We start from the raw sequence: 16,915 nt of genomic DNA on the forward strand, positions 1-16,915 counted from the left end.
AGAGAGAGAGAGAGAGACAGAGAGAGAGAGACCAGCAAACACCTTGAGGCGTGTTGGCCAAGTTATTTTAATCAGTGCCAGACGCTGTGAGTTTGTCTCTGTGACCCACTCCGTACCCCTCCCTGCACCCAGTCCCACTCTCCCATGCTGGGGGGCCGGCAGGAGCCCCCCCCCCCATGAGGACCAGAGCCACAGCAGACAGGACTGGGGTGGGGGAGGTGTGTGTACAGCCGATGCAAGCTTGCTTTCTTTTAACATACATACACACACACACACACCTGAGTATTAATAACATATAAAATGTATGTTTTGTGCTTCAGCATCACAGTTTGCTTATGATTGTATAGGATGGTCTTCTATGATTGTCATAATGGTGCAGTATGCCATACACTGATCAAATGCCACACACACACACACACACACACACACACTCTCTCTCTCTTTACATGCTTCAGTTGCAAGTTGCTGGATATTCCAGTTTGCCACACTAATGTCTGATGGGATTGTCCAATCAGGACAGGGCCTTCAGGCTGGTCTGTGTGAGTAGTCTGTTCCTCTTCACTGATGACTCAACAATCTCACCATCTCTCTCTCTCTCTCTCTCTCTATCTCTGTGTGTGTTGCAACACTTTCATGCAAACGACACACTCACACTAACTTGAAGCAGAACTGGGCGTTCATCACAGCCTTGCCATTGCATTTACAAGGATATTGAGGGAGTGGGTGAGTGAGACAGGGAGAGAGAAAGAAAGAATGAAAGAGAGGGAGAGGGTGTGTGTGTGTGTGTGTGTGTGTGGGAGGGGGGGGTCTATTGAAAGGGCGGTGGACGTAATGCTGTATTTCGCCAACTGACCTACTTTCTAAAACCCCCCAACACTTTCAGATTCTAATGAGGTTTTTTTACCCGGCTCTGGACAATAAACTTCGTTAGCCCAAAAATGCGAAGGGAGCCGCTTGGATCTAAACAGAGAGGAAATAAAAAAGAAACAAAGGGAGTGGGGGAGAAAGCGGGGCACGTACAGAAAGAGAGAAGAGGGGAGACGATCAATGGGCTGACAGGAAATCAAGTTTAAGTTTCAGCCTCGGGGACAAGCGAGAGTGTATGGCTAGGAGGGTTTGGCTTGCACAATCTGAGAATGACACAGAGAGCGAGAACGAGAGAGGGGGGGGGTAGAGAGGGGGGAGGAGAGAGGAAGAGGGTGAAACAGAGAGATAGTGTTTGCTATCGATTGTGAAAGAGAGAAGCAGAAAGAGTTCTGGAAGAAAGAGGGAATGGGGGGAAGGAGGGAAAACGATGGGGTGAATTTGAATAAAGAAGGGGGCAAGAAAGAAAGCAGGAAAGAATGGATGAATTAATTAATGAATTAATTAATGATGAGACAGAGGGAGAGACAGAGTGTTCTGTTGAAAAAGAGGAATTAAGACATACGGTTTGGGAAACTCAGACGAGATTTGGCGTGATGTCATAACACAGCAATGCAGCTATTGGGCGAGGCTTCCTCACCAGGTCAGGTCAACTAGGCTGAGCTCAAGCCGAAACCCCGGACTACTGCTCACTTCATCTTCTCTAAGCCCGAGTTCTGCTCCCTTCTCCTCCAAAAATAAATACGGCCATTTCAAATATTGCCATGTTCCGTTCATATCCGGAAGCTTTCGGAAATCAAGTAAAAGACGGATTGAGTAGGACTGTATATTTTCAATTAATGTTGAGAATAAATGAGCCTTCAAACGATATCATGACAATCTCAAAATCTCAGTGGCGAAGTTCATGTTTTTGGACTACACATTAAGACATTTGGTCAATATCAAAATCCCTTTGGCAGATTGCCGTCGTGAGATGTGCAAAGTTGATGTTTTTGGACTTGGCTGAGGAGGTGGTTTTGTCGAGCGTGTCTAAGCTGAGCGTGACTTCACACCACAACGTGAACACAGCAAAGGTAGAGCGTCCATGTGAAATATTCCTGGCTTTTTGGCGGGGGGAGGAGTGCCAAAGTGGAGAGGAATAAAGCATGGGGTCCTCGCATCAGTCAGAATTCCTCGCAGTTTAATTGACAGGAACTCTTCCTATTCCAACTCTTTCTTCCTTTCTTCCATTCATTCATTCTCTCTCTCTTTTTTCCTTTCTTCCATTCATTCAGTCACTCACTCACTCGCTCTCTCTTTCTCCCTTCTCCACAGAAGGGGTCCAGCATTACCCTGCTGTTTTATGCACCAGTTCCTTCTTTGTCTGCCACACTGGCGCACCAAAAGGGTGATGGGGTGTGTGTTTGAGTGTGTAGCTGGGCTCTGCATCCCTGAGACGTGCTGTGCTATACTATACTAAAGAATTATTCCTCCCAGTCAGTGTCAGTCACCGGGACTGAACCATTCCAAGTTCCAACCAGAATTCTACTTTAACTGGACATGGCAGCCAGAAGACTGCAGAACCTTCCAAATAAGAACCAAAGGCGTAGTTACTTCACAGCTCTACAGTGAAACTAGGCTACTAGATGGACAAGACAAGAGCTGTTTGTAGCCATAAGAGAGGACCTGCCTCACTGACACGTCCTTCGCTTTGAGTTGTGGGCTTGAACTTTGACCGGGCGCAATGTTAGCTTTTCTGTTATTCCCCTTCTGAAGTGCAGCTGTAAAATGCAAACAGTTTGGAAATGAGTGCAGGTCACTCACCCGCATGCACATACTCACACCTAAATTTGAGCACAAGCCTCTGCTGTCGCATGTATAAAAACAACTGCTATTGAAAACCTAGTGAAACTCTGTAAGTGTCATGTGTGGGTAAGAGATGGTGTCGGTGTGGAGTATTCATGCATGTCTATGGTGATGGTGTTGTGAGTGTATTATGAACTGGGCAAACCGTATTAGTAGGCTTCACTACTGTGTGTGTGTGTGTGTGTGTGTGTGTGTGTGTGTACACTACTAGTGGTAACTCATTTTCCGAATAATGTGTGTGTGTGTGTGTGTGTGTGTTGGTGGCTGCTGATTCTGTGTGTTTTGCGAGCGAATGTGAGGCAACAGATCTGGCAGCAGCCCACGCGTACTGGAGTCTGAGTGCAGTGCAGAGATGGAGGATTATCTGTGGCCAGGGACAAAAAGCAGAAAGCAAGCTTAGGCCAGATGTGTGTGTGTGTGTGTGTGTGTGTGTGTTTGTGTGTGTGTGTGTGTGTGTGTGTGATTAGGCAGATGTGTCTGTAAATGTATGTGTGTGTATCTGTTTGTGGGGTGTGTATGTGTGTGTGTTTGTGTATATGTGAGTGAGATGGGAGATAGAGGCTAAGGCCAAAAGGTGAAGGTGATTATGAATGTGCAGCCTGACACTGATACGATACTCATCAAAACAGTAAACCAACAGACCATTGGCTGCTCTGCAAATACTGCAAGCTGGAGTAACACGCTGTGCCAGGTGGACATTAGGCTGTCACTTCACTCCCAAAGCACCAGCTCAGGGTTAGTCTGACTCTGAACACACAGCAAACAGACTGATATGTGCCAACACACCTCTGATCATCCTTCAAAGCCTTCAGCCAAGAGGATCCAATATGTCACTCCATTCCTACTCTTGCTCACGGCGGTTCCACACGGTTCCTCCTCCATGTTCTGTCTGGTTCTTGTTGGAGATTGTGTTCTCCGCTCAGCACTAAGCATTCCAGCAGAGCTCTGGGGCGCCATTCAGAGCTCTCATTAACCTAAATTCACTTGGTAATGCTGGCTTTGGTGCCTGCGCTTCCTCACAGTACAGTGCAAAACCTGACAGCTGCATTCTCTCTCACTCTTTGTAGCTTACTCACCTAATTACACACTGGGAAGAACAGAGGAAATTACAGCACAAGCCTCACACAGCAATCAGCACCTTGTGTAACAATCAAATATTCAAAGAGGCATTTCAGAGCTGATGTCAAAAACTAGCATGGTAAGTACGCAGCTAATACAGCACACATGTCTTGCAACACTGGCAGCAACAGCATCGTTGGCACTTTGAAAACAGCATGCTAACTAATGTGTGTGTAACTGATGTGATGTTGCTTTGGCAACATTTAGCTGTTGTAATTTCAGAGCACAAAACTACATAGTAAACAGCCTTGGTGAATATGTGTTCTTCTCTCCTTCACATCACAGCATCCAAATTAACTGTGTGTGATAAAAAGCTAGTGACCACCCAAACCATACATATATAAACTTAGAAACATAAACTTGAGCAAGGTTGATGAGCGGCTGGGTGGCTATCTTACAGCTGGTGTGATATTGTTTACGTTTGGGTGTAGGCCCAGCAAGCTGCTTAGAAACCTTTAAGGTCACTGAAGGGTTTGCCTGCTTGCATCAAAACATCAAAGATATTGTAGAAACAGCTTAATTATGCCTGATTCTTGATTGAGCAGATAGTCCATCTGTGTACTCTAACATTCTGCTGGACGTGTTAGCCACTCTCAGTACTTCAAAAGAGTGACGCACGTCAGGGAGGGTAGAGGACACGGCCCACTCTTTTATCTCAACTGGAGAGAGCTGTCAGATGATGAACATTAGGGATGAAGACAGTGCTGAGTGGTCATCGGGAGGGATGTGTGTGTGCGTGTGTGTAAGAAAGAGAGAGACAAGCGATCAGGTGATGACGAGAGAATGAAGCTCAGCACAGCAGACAAGTGCAAAGGGTTATAAATAGCTCCCACTTCACTCACTCATTCTCACACACACTTCATCCAACCAAAGGTGCCCCACAATATACATGAACACATACACACAGCAGCATTCCTATCACACTGGACATGATCTAAAACAATGTGGATGAAGCAGTTAGTATATGATATCAGAACATAAAATGAGCAAAATTGCCACTCCATACGATGAAATGAAATGAAAGAATCTCATCTATGACAACTTCTACAACATTTATGATTTCTTACTCTTTCTCTCTCCCTCTCACACACACATACAAGCACACACAGAGGAAACAGTGGCAGACTGTATTCGACTTGGGCAAGCTGCCATTCAGACACTTGATACAAACGGATTACTAGAAGATTCTTGAAGATGCACCCTCAAGTGGGCACACACAGATTCATTTCCCCAAGGACACATTCAAAAAGGCTGTCAGCAAAACATTCAGGAAGATCACATCAAAATGATGTGCAAACATTGTCACATACTTAAAACATACACATGCTCTGTTGTGGTGTTTTCATTGTGCTGCAGTCCTGGTTGCAAGACAGAGGTGAGTCGTGTTTCATAAGTGTGTGAGAGAGAGGATGCGAGAGAAAGAGGGATTATAAAGCAGTGGGGGTCCACATGAATCAGATGGTTGGCTGGCTGACTGATCATTACAAGCACGCGGAGAGGCAGATACAAACTGTCCCTGTGCTGTGGGGTCCTGATGCAAGTTACACAAGCGTTTGTCGACAGCTATTCTGAAGGCAGCAGGACCTTCATGCCTTGCATTGAAGTTCTGGAAGTGTTACAACAAGGCTGCTTGAAGGTTATCGTCACTGTGCAGTCAGAAGAGTGGGGAGAGAGGTCCCTCAACTGAACCAAGCCGTATTTAAACTGTCTGCACAAGAGTTGTCAAACACGTATAGTACACATAAATGTACTATACTTGTTCCAAAAACCTGCAGAAATTTAGCCTATCTTACTAAACTACCCGTTACCACCAAATTGGATCTGTCTGAGCAGAAAACGTTCTTTCCGAAAAGAAAGTTAAAGTCATTGCACCAATCTATGCGTTAACGTCTCTTCTTCAATCACGAGAACGAGAGAGGTCAGTCTCTTAGCTCGACAATGACATTGGGTCCTGACCGACAGATTGCACTTTGCAGGAAACTTTCAATCAACGATTAGCGGACGTGGAATTGTTGGTCTCCACAGTAGTTTGTAATCCAATTAACTACGAACCCCACACGTCTTTGTGCGTTGTTCACGTTCGCAAAACTTTTTTGAAACCTTTCTACTCAATGGAGCACCATGACGCCGCTTTGCCTGTAAACAGTTCAGCAGTGTGTCTGTGCTGGTACAGCAGCTTCTGTGCAATCTCTTGTAACAGGGAGTGCCAACTCCTCTGCGCGGCAGCACACCGGCTCCCTGCCTGGAACATGCAGAAGACATTGGGTATAACGTATATGTTACCCACCGTTATATCGGTGTTGTTGGACTCAACCCTTGCATGTTTACAAATAAGAATTCTGTTAAAAAGTAAACAGAGCCAAAGACAAGGGGACATTGTCCTCTAATCTGTTCAATGTAACGTTACTGACCACCGTTGGCGACAATATGTTAGCGGGATACATTGCCTGTTCTCTGCACACATTTTGCTAGACTTTGAATGACAGCAATGAAATATGCAAATGCTATAAGAACCTAGCCATCTGCGTATCGACACATGTGCAGGGTTTATGAAAAGTATGGTAATAAAAGGGTGGTAACACTGTGGTCCTCTGATCACTAACGTTACCCGGGCCCCTGCAAGCAATGCATGTTAAAGCTAGCTGCTTAGCATCGGCACCATCAGTCTATTTAAGATGACCACCAGTCAAGCTATCCAGCGCAGAGATTTAATGCATTAGTTGCTCAAGATATTTGGCATACCAATTATATATTACGGGCTTTATAGTACATTGCATCATTTACTTACAAAACAATCACCTGCCCCATAAGCTAAATGAAGATACAATAGCTGCTACAAGTTAAATCTGGTCTGTTAACGTTACCACTTTCCGACAGCTTTTTAACTTCGCTAGCTGGCTGCCTATACTAATTGTAAAATGTTGTATGGGCTGCTACCGACTGTTAGCTCATGTTTAGCTTAGCTTGCTAATATTTTAACCTGACACAGCAAAAGAGCAAACCTACACTACCTTATATGCAACCAGAAGCTAACACAAATAGTGTGACTTTACTGAAAATGTGTCAACGTGAAGGTGTGGTTGTCTCACAAATTCTCTATGTGGCTATACTGCATGCTAATGTTACTCTGTTCAGCTTGAGAAACCAGTCAACAGTTAGCTAACCAGCAAGCTAACGCTGGATAGGTTTCCAGCCAGGGAGAAAATTCCTCCTCACAACGACGACAACGCGCTTGTCAAAAAAGGACAATCGGTCAAGAAAACAAACCTGGGTCTCTGTTCTCTTACCTCATCGTTCACTTTCCATTTCTGAATGGTTATTTGCAAGAAAAACGTTGAAGTACTTCAAACAAAAGCACAAATCCCTTTAATTCATGAAGTATTTTCCAGCTTTATTTTTCTACTCCCTGTCTCTCTCTCCCATGCACCCGCCGGACTGCTACGCTAGTTGGAATTGCAGAATATCGCGAGAGAGGGCCTTTAACGTCACATGCGCAAGCTTGTGATGGAGCGAAATACAGGAAACAAGAAGGACATTCTGATATTGAACTGTTGACATTTCCGACCGTTATCAAAGATGTTTTGTTTTTGCATTTCTGAAGTATCTATCATTTAAAGTTATGTGGTTTTAAGATTGCGTAGACAGCCTACACGTACCGGCTGCATCGAAGTGAATCGGCAGTTAAGTGGTAGGCCTGTGACCGAAGCTAAGCTAAACGTTGTTTGTTAACGATGTTTGTTAGATATAAACTAACAACAATCGGTCAGTAGCCAAATTGATCTATTTGATGAAAGCATGCATACATACTCCCTAGTAAGATACCAGATGAACCTATTCATAATGTCCCAATGTCTGTAATGTGAATAAGTTCAGTGGACATTTTTGTTGCATTGTTAACATTGTAGCGTTGTTTATGTTGAGATTGGAAGGAATATTATGATTAGGTGGTGCAAGTGCAAGTTTGGTTATATGCTCAGAGGCGGACAGAGTACACAGCTTCATTACTTGAGTAAAAGTACAGATACCCTTTGCTAAATTTTACAAGTAAAAGTACAACAGTCAGATGTCTACTTAAGTAAAAGTACTGAAGTACTTGTTTTTAAAAGTACTTGAGTTTCAAGAGTAGCCTACATTTTCTAAATATTGCATTACTACTGCCACAGTGCTTATATTTATGTACAGAAACATCCTACATGTAGTTATGAAAAATGTTAATGTTAATACCTTGGAGAATGTAAAATGAATTGGAAGTAAAATCAAGTCATTTTTATCTTTTTACCATGTTGCCAGGGATGGGCAGTATTTCTAATACATGTATTTCAAATACGTATTTCAAATACAAAATACCATTAACTATCATTAACTTGTTCAGAAAATTGAAATAGTGTGGCGAGGTGGGGCCACAGGTTGGCACATTCCCGGGATGGACCTGTTGCGTCTTCATCCATTGTTTCGTCCATGGTTTCGTCTCTTATCTAAATCTGACCATGGAGTTGACTTTGGCGGAAAGCTGAAGATGATTGCTGATAGGCTGTCCCAATCAGTGGCACCTGCACAATCCAATCATGTTTGAGAGGGAAACAAGAAATTGAGTATTTCTGAGATTTTTCTTTTTTCCTTCTTTTTTAGAAGTAGTAACGGGTACTCACGGTTATGGATAGAAATGTAGTGGAGTAAAGAGTACAATATTTGCCACTCAAATGTACTTGAGTAAAGTCATGAGTACTCCCAAAAAAAAGATACTCGAGTAAAGTACAGATCCCTCAAAATTGTACTCAAGTACTGTACTCAAGTAAATGTACTCCGTTACTGTCCGGCTCTGGTTATGCTAATAATTGTGTCTCCATGCAGCATTAAGAACCACCTGGAAACTCGATGGGCAGAATGAAAGGGCTGTTTTGCAGATTAAGTGATTCGGAAGAAGTGAAGTTTGTTATTCAGGAGACTGTGAGTTGATAAGCTCGTCATCTTTCCTGCTGTTTAAAAAAAATCCTGCCATATATTAATTTGTTTTTATGCCCCTATGACAAAGGATGTGCCCACCACCATTGGAAACCACCAGGTCAAGGTCCAAGTAAAAGGCTGTGCTCTAAGTCCAGTGGATATTAAAGTGAGCTATGTAACTAAATATTGGTGTAACTTTTCAGTGAGTTTATGGTAGGCCAAAATGTTTTTTTTACTTAATATTGTTACAGGGTTCCCACGGGTCCTTGAAATCCTTGAAAGTTTGTGAATCTGAAAAAAAAATTCAAGGCCCTTGAAAGATTTTGAAAACAGACATAAATAAATGGAGGTCCTTGAAAGTCCTTGAATTTCTTTTTGAGGAAAAAATTCCATACAATTTTGTCCGCTTATTAACATGTTTCCATTATTTCGCCACTACTTCCTTGGTCTGTTGAGGTAACATGATTTAACCATGCCCACGCTTGAAATTTATCAACACATTACTGTAGGTCCTTGAATTTGAGGATATTGGGTCTGAAAAATCCTTGAAAGGTCCTTGAATTTGATCTTAACCAAGGTGTGGGAACCCTGTTGTTAACAAAACACACATCACAAAACCTGTGACCTAAACTTTTTCACATGTCCAAGACGATTGCTACATTGGGATTATCAAGTAGATAGATAGATAGATAGATAGATAGATAGAAAGGTAGAGAGAGAGAGAGAGAGATTGATAGATAGATACTTTATTGATCCCCAAGGGGAAATTCAAGTGAACAGTGGCAGAAAGCCTGGTCCAGATAGGGTAAGAAAATGTGTAATAATTAGCTTTCTTTTCTTTGTCTTTCAGCTTTACAATGACTTGAAGTTGCAGAGGGACACAGTTCCAGTAGGCAGAGAGATTGTGGGGACTGTTCGTCAAGGTTATACACAATCTATTTTGGTGACAGTGACATTAAATACATCAGGGACTACCTCAAGAAAACTGTAAGTCACTGTTTTCTGACTCTGAATATGTCTCTCTTTCTATAGTTGGACCCAAGGTGACTTTTTTCCAACCTGATGATGAGGTTGTTGGTAAGACTGGCACTTCTGTAGAGCAGAGGATTGCTTTTATAAAGAATAAGCATTTTAATTTTGTGAAGCAGATATAACAAATATTTCTTCTATCGCAGGTATTCTTCCATTGGATACTGAGGTATCTGGCTTATGCAATACCGTACTCATTCATGAACAGTTACTTGGTAAGTGGCATTTAACATTAGTGGACATTCACATAAATGAACTCTGTGCTGTCTTACACATCCTGATGAACTCTGTGCTATCTTACACATCCTAATGTAAGTTCATGATTGGTTATTTTTTCAAATACTTACCAAGAAAAATTGCCTGAATTTCAGCTTGATTCTACGCCATATTTTTCCAGATAGGTGTAATAGCTTGATAGTTGTTTTGTTTCAGCTTTGTGGCAAAGATGTGCTATAATCATAATATAACTAAATATAGATTCAAAACAACATTTTTACACATCATTACCGTTGAACACCTCATTCAACCAGTCATAATTTAGTATTCTGCAGAGCAATACAGCAGGCACATATATATAATTCACATAGTTGTAAATTGCACAAGGTAGGCTTGTATGTTGTTGTTTTGTATTATGCATATGATCAGGCTTGGAATTTCACCATTCTGGGGGCAAGGCCACTTGGCCTTCAGTTGGGCATATTTGGTGGGGGGCACAAAGGCCACATGTCAGGGCACCAAGGCCAAAGTTAACTATAGTAGTAGGCTATAAAAATGATCAAAGTTGTATTTAGCCTATTCACTGCAGTAGACCTGCATCACTGTATGAAACATTACAAAAACATGAATCATGACATATTACATAGAACTGTAAATCATCTGATCATCTAATATTTACAGATATCTAGGGGCGGGCGAGAGAGCCTTCATTCGCCCCGTAATGAGTCATTTAACCATACCGACTTACGAAGATTAACACGAAAACGTTGCCTGGTGTCCCTTTAAGGCTACTTTCACAAACTCTTAGTAAGCTGTCCTCTGATTTACCGATATCTAGGCGATATTTGTAACATTTATTTTGCATTTGGCCCGTTATGAAATCATGTGGAACAATTTAAACATATTGTAAAACTTAAAGCCCAAATTTGGAGACATCCATGCATGTCGAAATGTACTGCAAATTCAACTAGGGTTGTATTCCATAGTACGCACTAGTGATGGGGACGAGACTGCCTATGCCGAGTCCGAGTCAAGACCGAGTCTTTGAAGGGTCGAGACCGAGTCTGTTGGTTTCCAAATACAGTCGAGTCTGAGTCAAGACCGAGTCTTTGAGGAAGCAAGTCCGAGTCGAGACCGAGTCCTTTAGGAGTCGAGACCGAGTCGAGACCAAGACCATAAAAACATGTCAGTTTTCATATTCATAATTTAATATCACCCCAGTTAATAATCAACCATTAGGCCTACAGACTAAGCTAGATTGGGAATTGTTTATAGGAGCAGTCTTAACGTCTTAATATGGACTATGCTGACCTACAGACACTCACCGGCAGCAGAGCCATAGAGATAAATAAACGGCTCTGACGGCAGTATCTTTGCATTGCACCATGGGATGTCATTTTTAAATAATGCCGGTCAACATTGCATTTTATTATTATTGTTGTTATGTGTTTTTTTTATATGAACATAAAAAATGCGTTGGTCTCGAGGACTCTTCCTGAAATTACGAGTCTTTCTCCTCCCACTGTGGTCCGAGACCGAGTCAAGACCGAGTCTTTGAAGGAACGAGTCCGAGACGAGACCGAGAAAGCAGAAATTGGTCTCGAGACCGGACTCGAGTACTACATCACTAGTACGCACCATGGCCCAGGGCGCTAATCACCCCCCAGCTATTCATACTCTGTGACATAACAACAAAAAGACGTTGCTCACGTGCAAAAAAAATCGCTATTAGGACGCAAAGCAGAATATTGAAAAAAGGGGGCACCAAGGCCACCGTGGCCTGTAAATCTCTGATTTTTAAAGGGGCATCACGGCCAACGCAAGGGCAATGGCCGTCGTGAAATTCCTACCCTGCGATATGATATAACTTGGTATCAATAACTAAGTAATGAACTGAAATCTTACATTGCAGATAATATAAATAATATTTTTAACTTGCTCATATGTTTGTATTGTTCCTCTGCAGTCCCACAGCCTGAGAAAGTGAGTTGGGTGTCCGCTGCAGGGGCGGTCCGTGATGGCCTCAGGGCCTACACTGCCCTTCATACTCTGGCCCATATGGCTGTCGGTCAGACACTGCTAGTTCTGGATGGAGCCAGTGTAAGTCCTCCCCATTTTAGAGTCCATTGCATGGCTGGGAAATTTTATAACACAAGCTAAAGACTACAAGAAGTAGTGATACTGTATGCTGCAGCTTATTCAGTGGAACAGATATCATGTCTCCCCTACTTAAGATCTGAAATCAATAATTTAGCACATTGTGTTCACTGGCACTGTTATATCAAATGTAAATAGTAAGAATAGATGTTTATGAAACGTAAATGAAATAGTAAGTAAATGGAAGGAAAGCGAGTTAACTTAATCGACTTGGCCCGATTTCCCTTGTCTGTTTGTCCACAGCCATTCGGTGTTCTAGCGATTCAGTTGGCCCATTACCATGGGGTAAAGGTCCTGGCAACAGCCCATTCCCCAGACGACCTGAAGTTCCTGGAGCAGCTGCGGCCTAGTGTGGGTGAGGAGGACATGTCAGGCAGGGGGTGGCGGGTGGTGCTGATGGGATCAAACAGAAGGGCGTCTGGTTAGCTTTGGGCACAATCAATCACACCCTGTATTTCGCCTGGAGCGAACAGTGAGACATTCTTGTCTGCACCGTGCCATTTCTTTGACAATTTTGCTCTTGCTGACTCTGGCTTCGCTCTGTCTGTCCACTTTCTTTGCTCTGCTGGCTTGGCTCACTCCCAAGGCACAAGGGAGTCATTGCTGGGTAAGTTGGAAATTCTGAGCTGTTTCCTTCAGACATTTTCACAAGCTTGAACCTTTGAGCTAATGGAAAAACATCCACCCTACCTACCCTTTATATATCATTTGCATTACCGGCCTTTGTACTGACACACAGATGTGGGCATGTATGGCTAATGTTCAGTCACATCCTTGGGGACTGGGATAGTGACACTGTAAGGAACAGACCAAAGGGCTGCACTTAACCATTTGCTTTTGATTGTTCTTCTTTTCTAGCTCGGGTGATTGGTGTGTGGGATGCCAAGGTGGATCTGGTGGAGTCTTGCCTTGAGGAGACTGGGGGTTTGGGAGTAGACATAGTCATTGATGCTGGAGGTAACAGTCTTATCCATGGGCTTTGCAAAGTTGATTCCAAATAGCTTGTCATATTTTAGTCATGTCACATTTTATGACTTGCTGTGAGCATATTAAAAAGAGTAGAGGGTAAAAAGGGTAGAGTTTGGTAATAAGCCACCTTTATTGCATTTTGGTTTACTGCAGACTAGAATTAGACAGGACATCAGACCATCTTATTTATTATGTTTCCCTTGTTTGGTGCAGTGAAGCTTTACGACGAGGAACCGGAATCACAACAGAAACAGCAACTTCCACACAAGCATGACATCATCACCTTGTTAGGAGTTGGAGGTCACTGGGTGACCATGGAGGACAACCTGCAGGTATAGTGCAGTACAATCCCAGAGAAATGTTTTGATTGAAATATTTCAAACTTTGTATTTGTAGTTGTGTGTATTTAGCTTGTTTCTGCTTTGTCCATGTGTCAGTTCCACCTGTTTGAGTATAATTATTTGATTATGATTATTATTACCTTATATCTAACTAATTATGTTTCTTTACAAAGTCATGGTTGGTTTATGGTTGTTGTTTTTATGACAATTTGTTAGTTATTATTCTGCTACATTATTTAGCTTGAATTTCCCCTTGGGGATCAATAAAGTATCTATCTATCGTATCTATCTATCTATTTAGTCTATTAGATTCGATTCGATTAGATTAGATTAGATTAGATTAGATTCAACTTTATTGTCTTTGTGCAGAGTACTAGTACAAAGACAACGAAATGCAGTTTGTGTCTAACCAGAAGTCCAAAAAAGCAGAAAAGTGCAATGTGATATACAAAGTATAGACAGATGGTGCATAGAAAGGACAAGAAATATAGTGCAGTGTAGAAAGTAGTATACAGTTGGTTTACAAAAGGTGGTTTAGAGTAGTATAAATTAAATATAAATATGTGCAGTGTATTAGGAGTTACCTTATAAGAGCAGAATAAATATGGCTATGTAATATGAACAATGTATGAACAACATGAGCAGATATGTGCAATATAGTGGCAGTATCATTATAGTAGTAGTAAGTATTACTACTATTAGTGTTATTTTAATGTTGGCTATTTAACTTTAGTTTAAACTGTTAATTTGTAATATGTTTATTGTTATTGCTTTAAATCGCTTTGGACAAAAGCGCCTGCTAAGAACCATGAGATTATTTTAAGTAAGTAATAGTAAAGTAATACATTTTATTCCCGCACTCCCGGTGCCCTTACTGCTTGGTCACTCTGGTCTCTGCATCTCTGGTCCTGTTGATGTTTCAAATGAGGTAACAGCTCTCCTTACATACCCCTTCACAGCTGGACCCTCCTGACACTCACAGTCTCTTCCTGAAGGCCGCATCTTTGTCCTTCCTGAACGACGAGGTGTGGACAGCCTCTGCTGCTCGCGAGGGACGATACCTCCGTATCCTTTGACCTGGGTTCCTCCATGAGGATGTCAGAGTGTAATGACAAGCAGAAATCACAATACTTTGGAGAGAAAAGTTTGAGGGTGGTACCAGTACTGATAGTAATAGTATGTATCTTGTACATGTGTATGCAAATTTCAGATTTGTTATCAGTTCTGGGTCAGGATGTATGATAATGGTACACCTGTCGAGAAAGGCCACACCCTAGCCAGGCAACGTCTGTCTTTTCAGAGCTGATACATGGGAGCAGGGTTCTAAATGAACTTTTTTGATCACCAGCCAATGTGGCTGGTAACTTTCTAAAGTTACTAGCCAATCAGAATTTCTATTAGCCAATTTTTTTCCGGTAAAAATAAGAGAATTATGAGTTTGAGATGAGTGTCACTGAATGCATTTGATCATTGTATTAACATTGTTGGCATGAATACATGTGTACATTGTATACTTTCTCTAACAAGAGTGAAAAACAGTTTGCAGTACAGCTACTATTTATTGGCTAAATGTTGGTCCCTCCTCTGTCTCTTGGTGCCCTACGCACAGTGTGTGATGCGTGTGGTGGTGGTGATAACTGATCAGGCTACCTTTTTAAAACTGAAAATTTTCGCCTACAAGCTCCTCACGTTCCATCTTCAGCTGATCTTGCTGCTTCAGGTTTTGCGGTCTCCGTTACATGACATCAGCCCCCCACAAAGGAAATAGGTAAACACAATGCGTTAATTGCTCCCTGCTCTGGCTCCGTTCGTTCTTCTAATTCCTTGTGTTTTCTGGTAGACGCTCCGTTCGTTCCATGCTCTCGCGCTGGTTTCACTGCAAACTGCGTGCAGCCGACGTAGCATTACGGCACAGTGGTCATGGGAAATGTAGAAAGTACTGCCGGGGGATATATGACCGAAAACAGAGCCTTATGTATCATGCATGTAATGCCTCATGCATCACCGGCCAAACTGGCTAGTAAGTTTTTATTAACACCCGCCAAAATGAATTTTAACCCGCATTTGGCGGGTTGGCGTGTGTTAATTTAGAACCCTGCATGAGAGGTGTATGAAGAACTGTAGCAAATCTCAGAGTGACATATCTCAGTGTTCTCCTATACCTTCATAACCTTCTCAGACATCCTAAGAGATGTAATGGAAAAGCTTTCAACTGGAACATTCAGGTATGTTTTGGCCCCATGAATATGTACACAGGTCTGCACGTTCTATATATAGAGTCTGTGGTCTGCACAAATAGCATTTCATTTGTTTAAAGGAGAATTCCGGTGTGATTTTGACCTAAAGTGTTTTGAAACATGATACCGAGTGTGAACGTATGTCTCATAGCCCATCTCGGCTTGTCCCCTGCACTCCGAAATCTGGTGCTAGTTAGCCGATGCTACCAACAAGGCGGTCAATGGTTGTGCCTCGGCATCGGCATAGCCATGCAAATAAATCACTGTTTTACACCATTTACGAGGCTCGAAACTGTAATCCATGCATTTCCACAGAATTATTTTTGGAATCTGATCCCTTATCATACCTGTTCATTCTTACTCGTCGCTCGACTTATCGTGACTAAATTCAAGATGGCTGCAAACGCTAAACTTCGAGAAGATACTGTCTGTATAAATCGTCTTGTAAGTAAACTACCAGTGCTTTTTCAAAGTTCTCAATGTCTCGTTTTAAATGTCAGGGCCCTTGGAAGTCTGCCAATGAAGTGTGGAGATACATTGAGCCTCGTAAATGGTGTAAAACAGTGATTTATTTGCATGGCTATGCCGATGCCGAGGCACAACCATTGACCGCCTTGTTGGTAGCATCGGCTAACTAGCGCCAGATTTCGGAGTGCAGGGGACAAGCCGAGATGGGCTATGAGACATACGTTCACACTCGGTATCATGTTTCAAAACACTTTAGGTCAAAATCACACCGGAATTCTCCTTTAATGAATAAGATTATATCCACCTTTTGTCTTTTAGACCTTTAGTGGAGGAGCCTGTGCCTTTGTATGAGGCAACTGTGTCTATGGAGATGGTTCAGAAGAAGCAGGTGAGGAAGAGAGTAGTGGTCCAGCTATAAAGAACTACACTTCCCAGCATTCCAGAAACAACTTTTCCCCTGCATACAGATCATGTCTTTATTGGCCAGTCATTTTTTTTTTACGGATAATGTTTCCATTTATTTGACAGATGCTGTCAGTTAATGTACTGTTAAAATATTTTGCTACATTTATGTTATGAAACATTGTAATATTATAACACTTTGATGAAATTAAAATTGTTTTCAGAATGTGAAGACCTTCCCTGAATCTAAAAGTGATGTAGACTCATATAACTCTGAAAAAAATTAAGAGACCACTGCACATTTTTCTGAATTTTTTTCTGTTC

General features: G+C 42.1%; 2 protein-coding genes across 3 annotated transcripts in view; one reads left to right on the top strand and one right to left on the bottom strand.

The window, feature by feature from the left end:
- Positions 1-7,254, bottom strand: part of itsn1 (intersectin 1 (SH3 domain protein)) — a 53,707-nt gene extending 46,453 nt beyond the window's left edge. For both annotated transcript variants that reach the window (XM_076303619.1, XM_076303618.1), the window contains exon 1: positions 7,116-7,254. The gene's annotated coding sequence lies outside the window, so the exon portion shown is untranslated. The remainder of the gene's footprint in view (positions 1-7,115) is intronic.
- Positions 7,255-7,315: 61 nt separating this feature from the next.
- On the top strand, positions 7,316-16,823 carry cryzl1 (crystallin, zeta (quinone reductase)-like 1). Its single transcript, XM_076303622.1, has 13 exons — positions 7,316-7,516; positions 8,680-8,775; positions 8,861-8,938; positions 9,623-9,695; positions 9,805-9,849; positions 9,948-10,016; positions 11,984-12,117; positions 12,418-12,529; positions 13,033-13,131; positions 13,357-13,475; positions 14,444-14,549; positions 15,664-15,709; positions 16,508-16,823. Exons 2-13 carry the CDS (start codon positions 8,704-8,706, stop codon positions 16,605-16,607), a joined length of 1,053 nt encoding a protein of 350 aa, XP_076159737.1. The 5' UTR covers positions 7,316-7,516; positions 8,680-8,703; the 3' UTR covers positions 16,608-16,823.
- Positions 16,824-16,915: the final 92 nt, after the last annotated feature.

This window comes from Alosa pseudoharengus, unplaced genomic scaffold, assembly GCF_046254945.1.
Source record: "Alosa pseudoharengus isolate Yale_2024_CS ecotype anadromous, Long Island Sound unplaced genomic scaffold, YU_APseudo_1.1 YU_APseudo_1.1_scf_24, whole genome shotgun sequence".
Lineage (NCBI taxonomy): Eukaryota > Metazoa > Chordata > Actinopteri > Clupeiformes > Clupeidae > Alosa > Alosa pseudoharengus.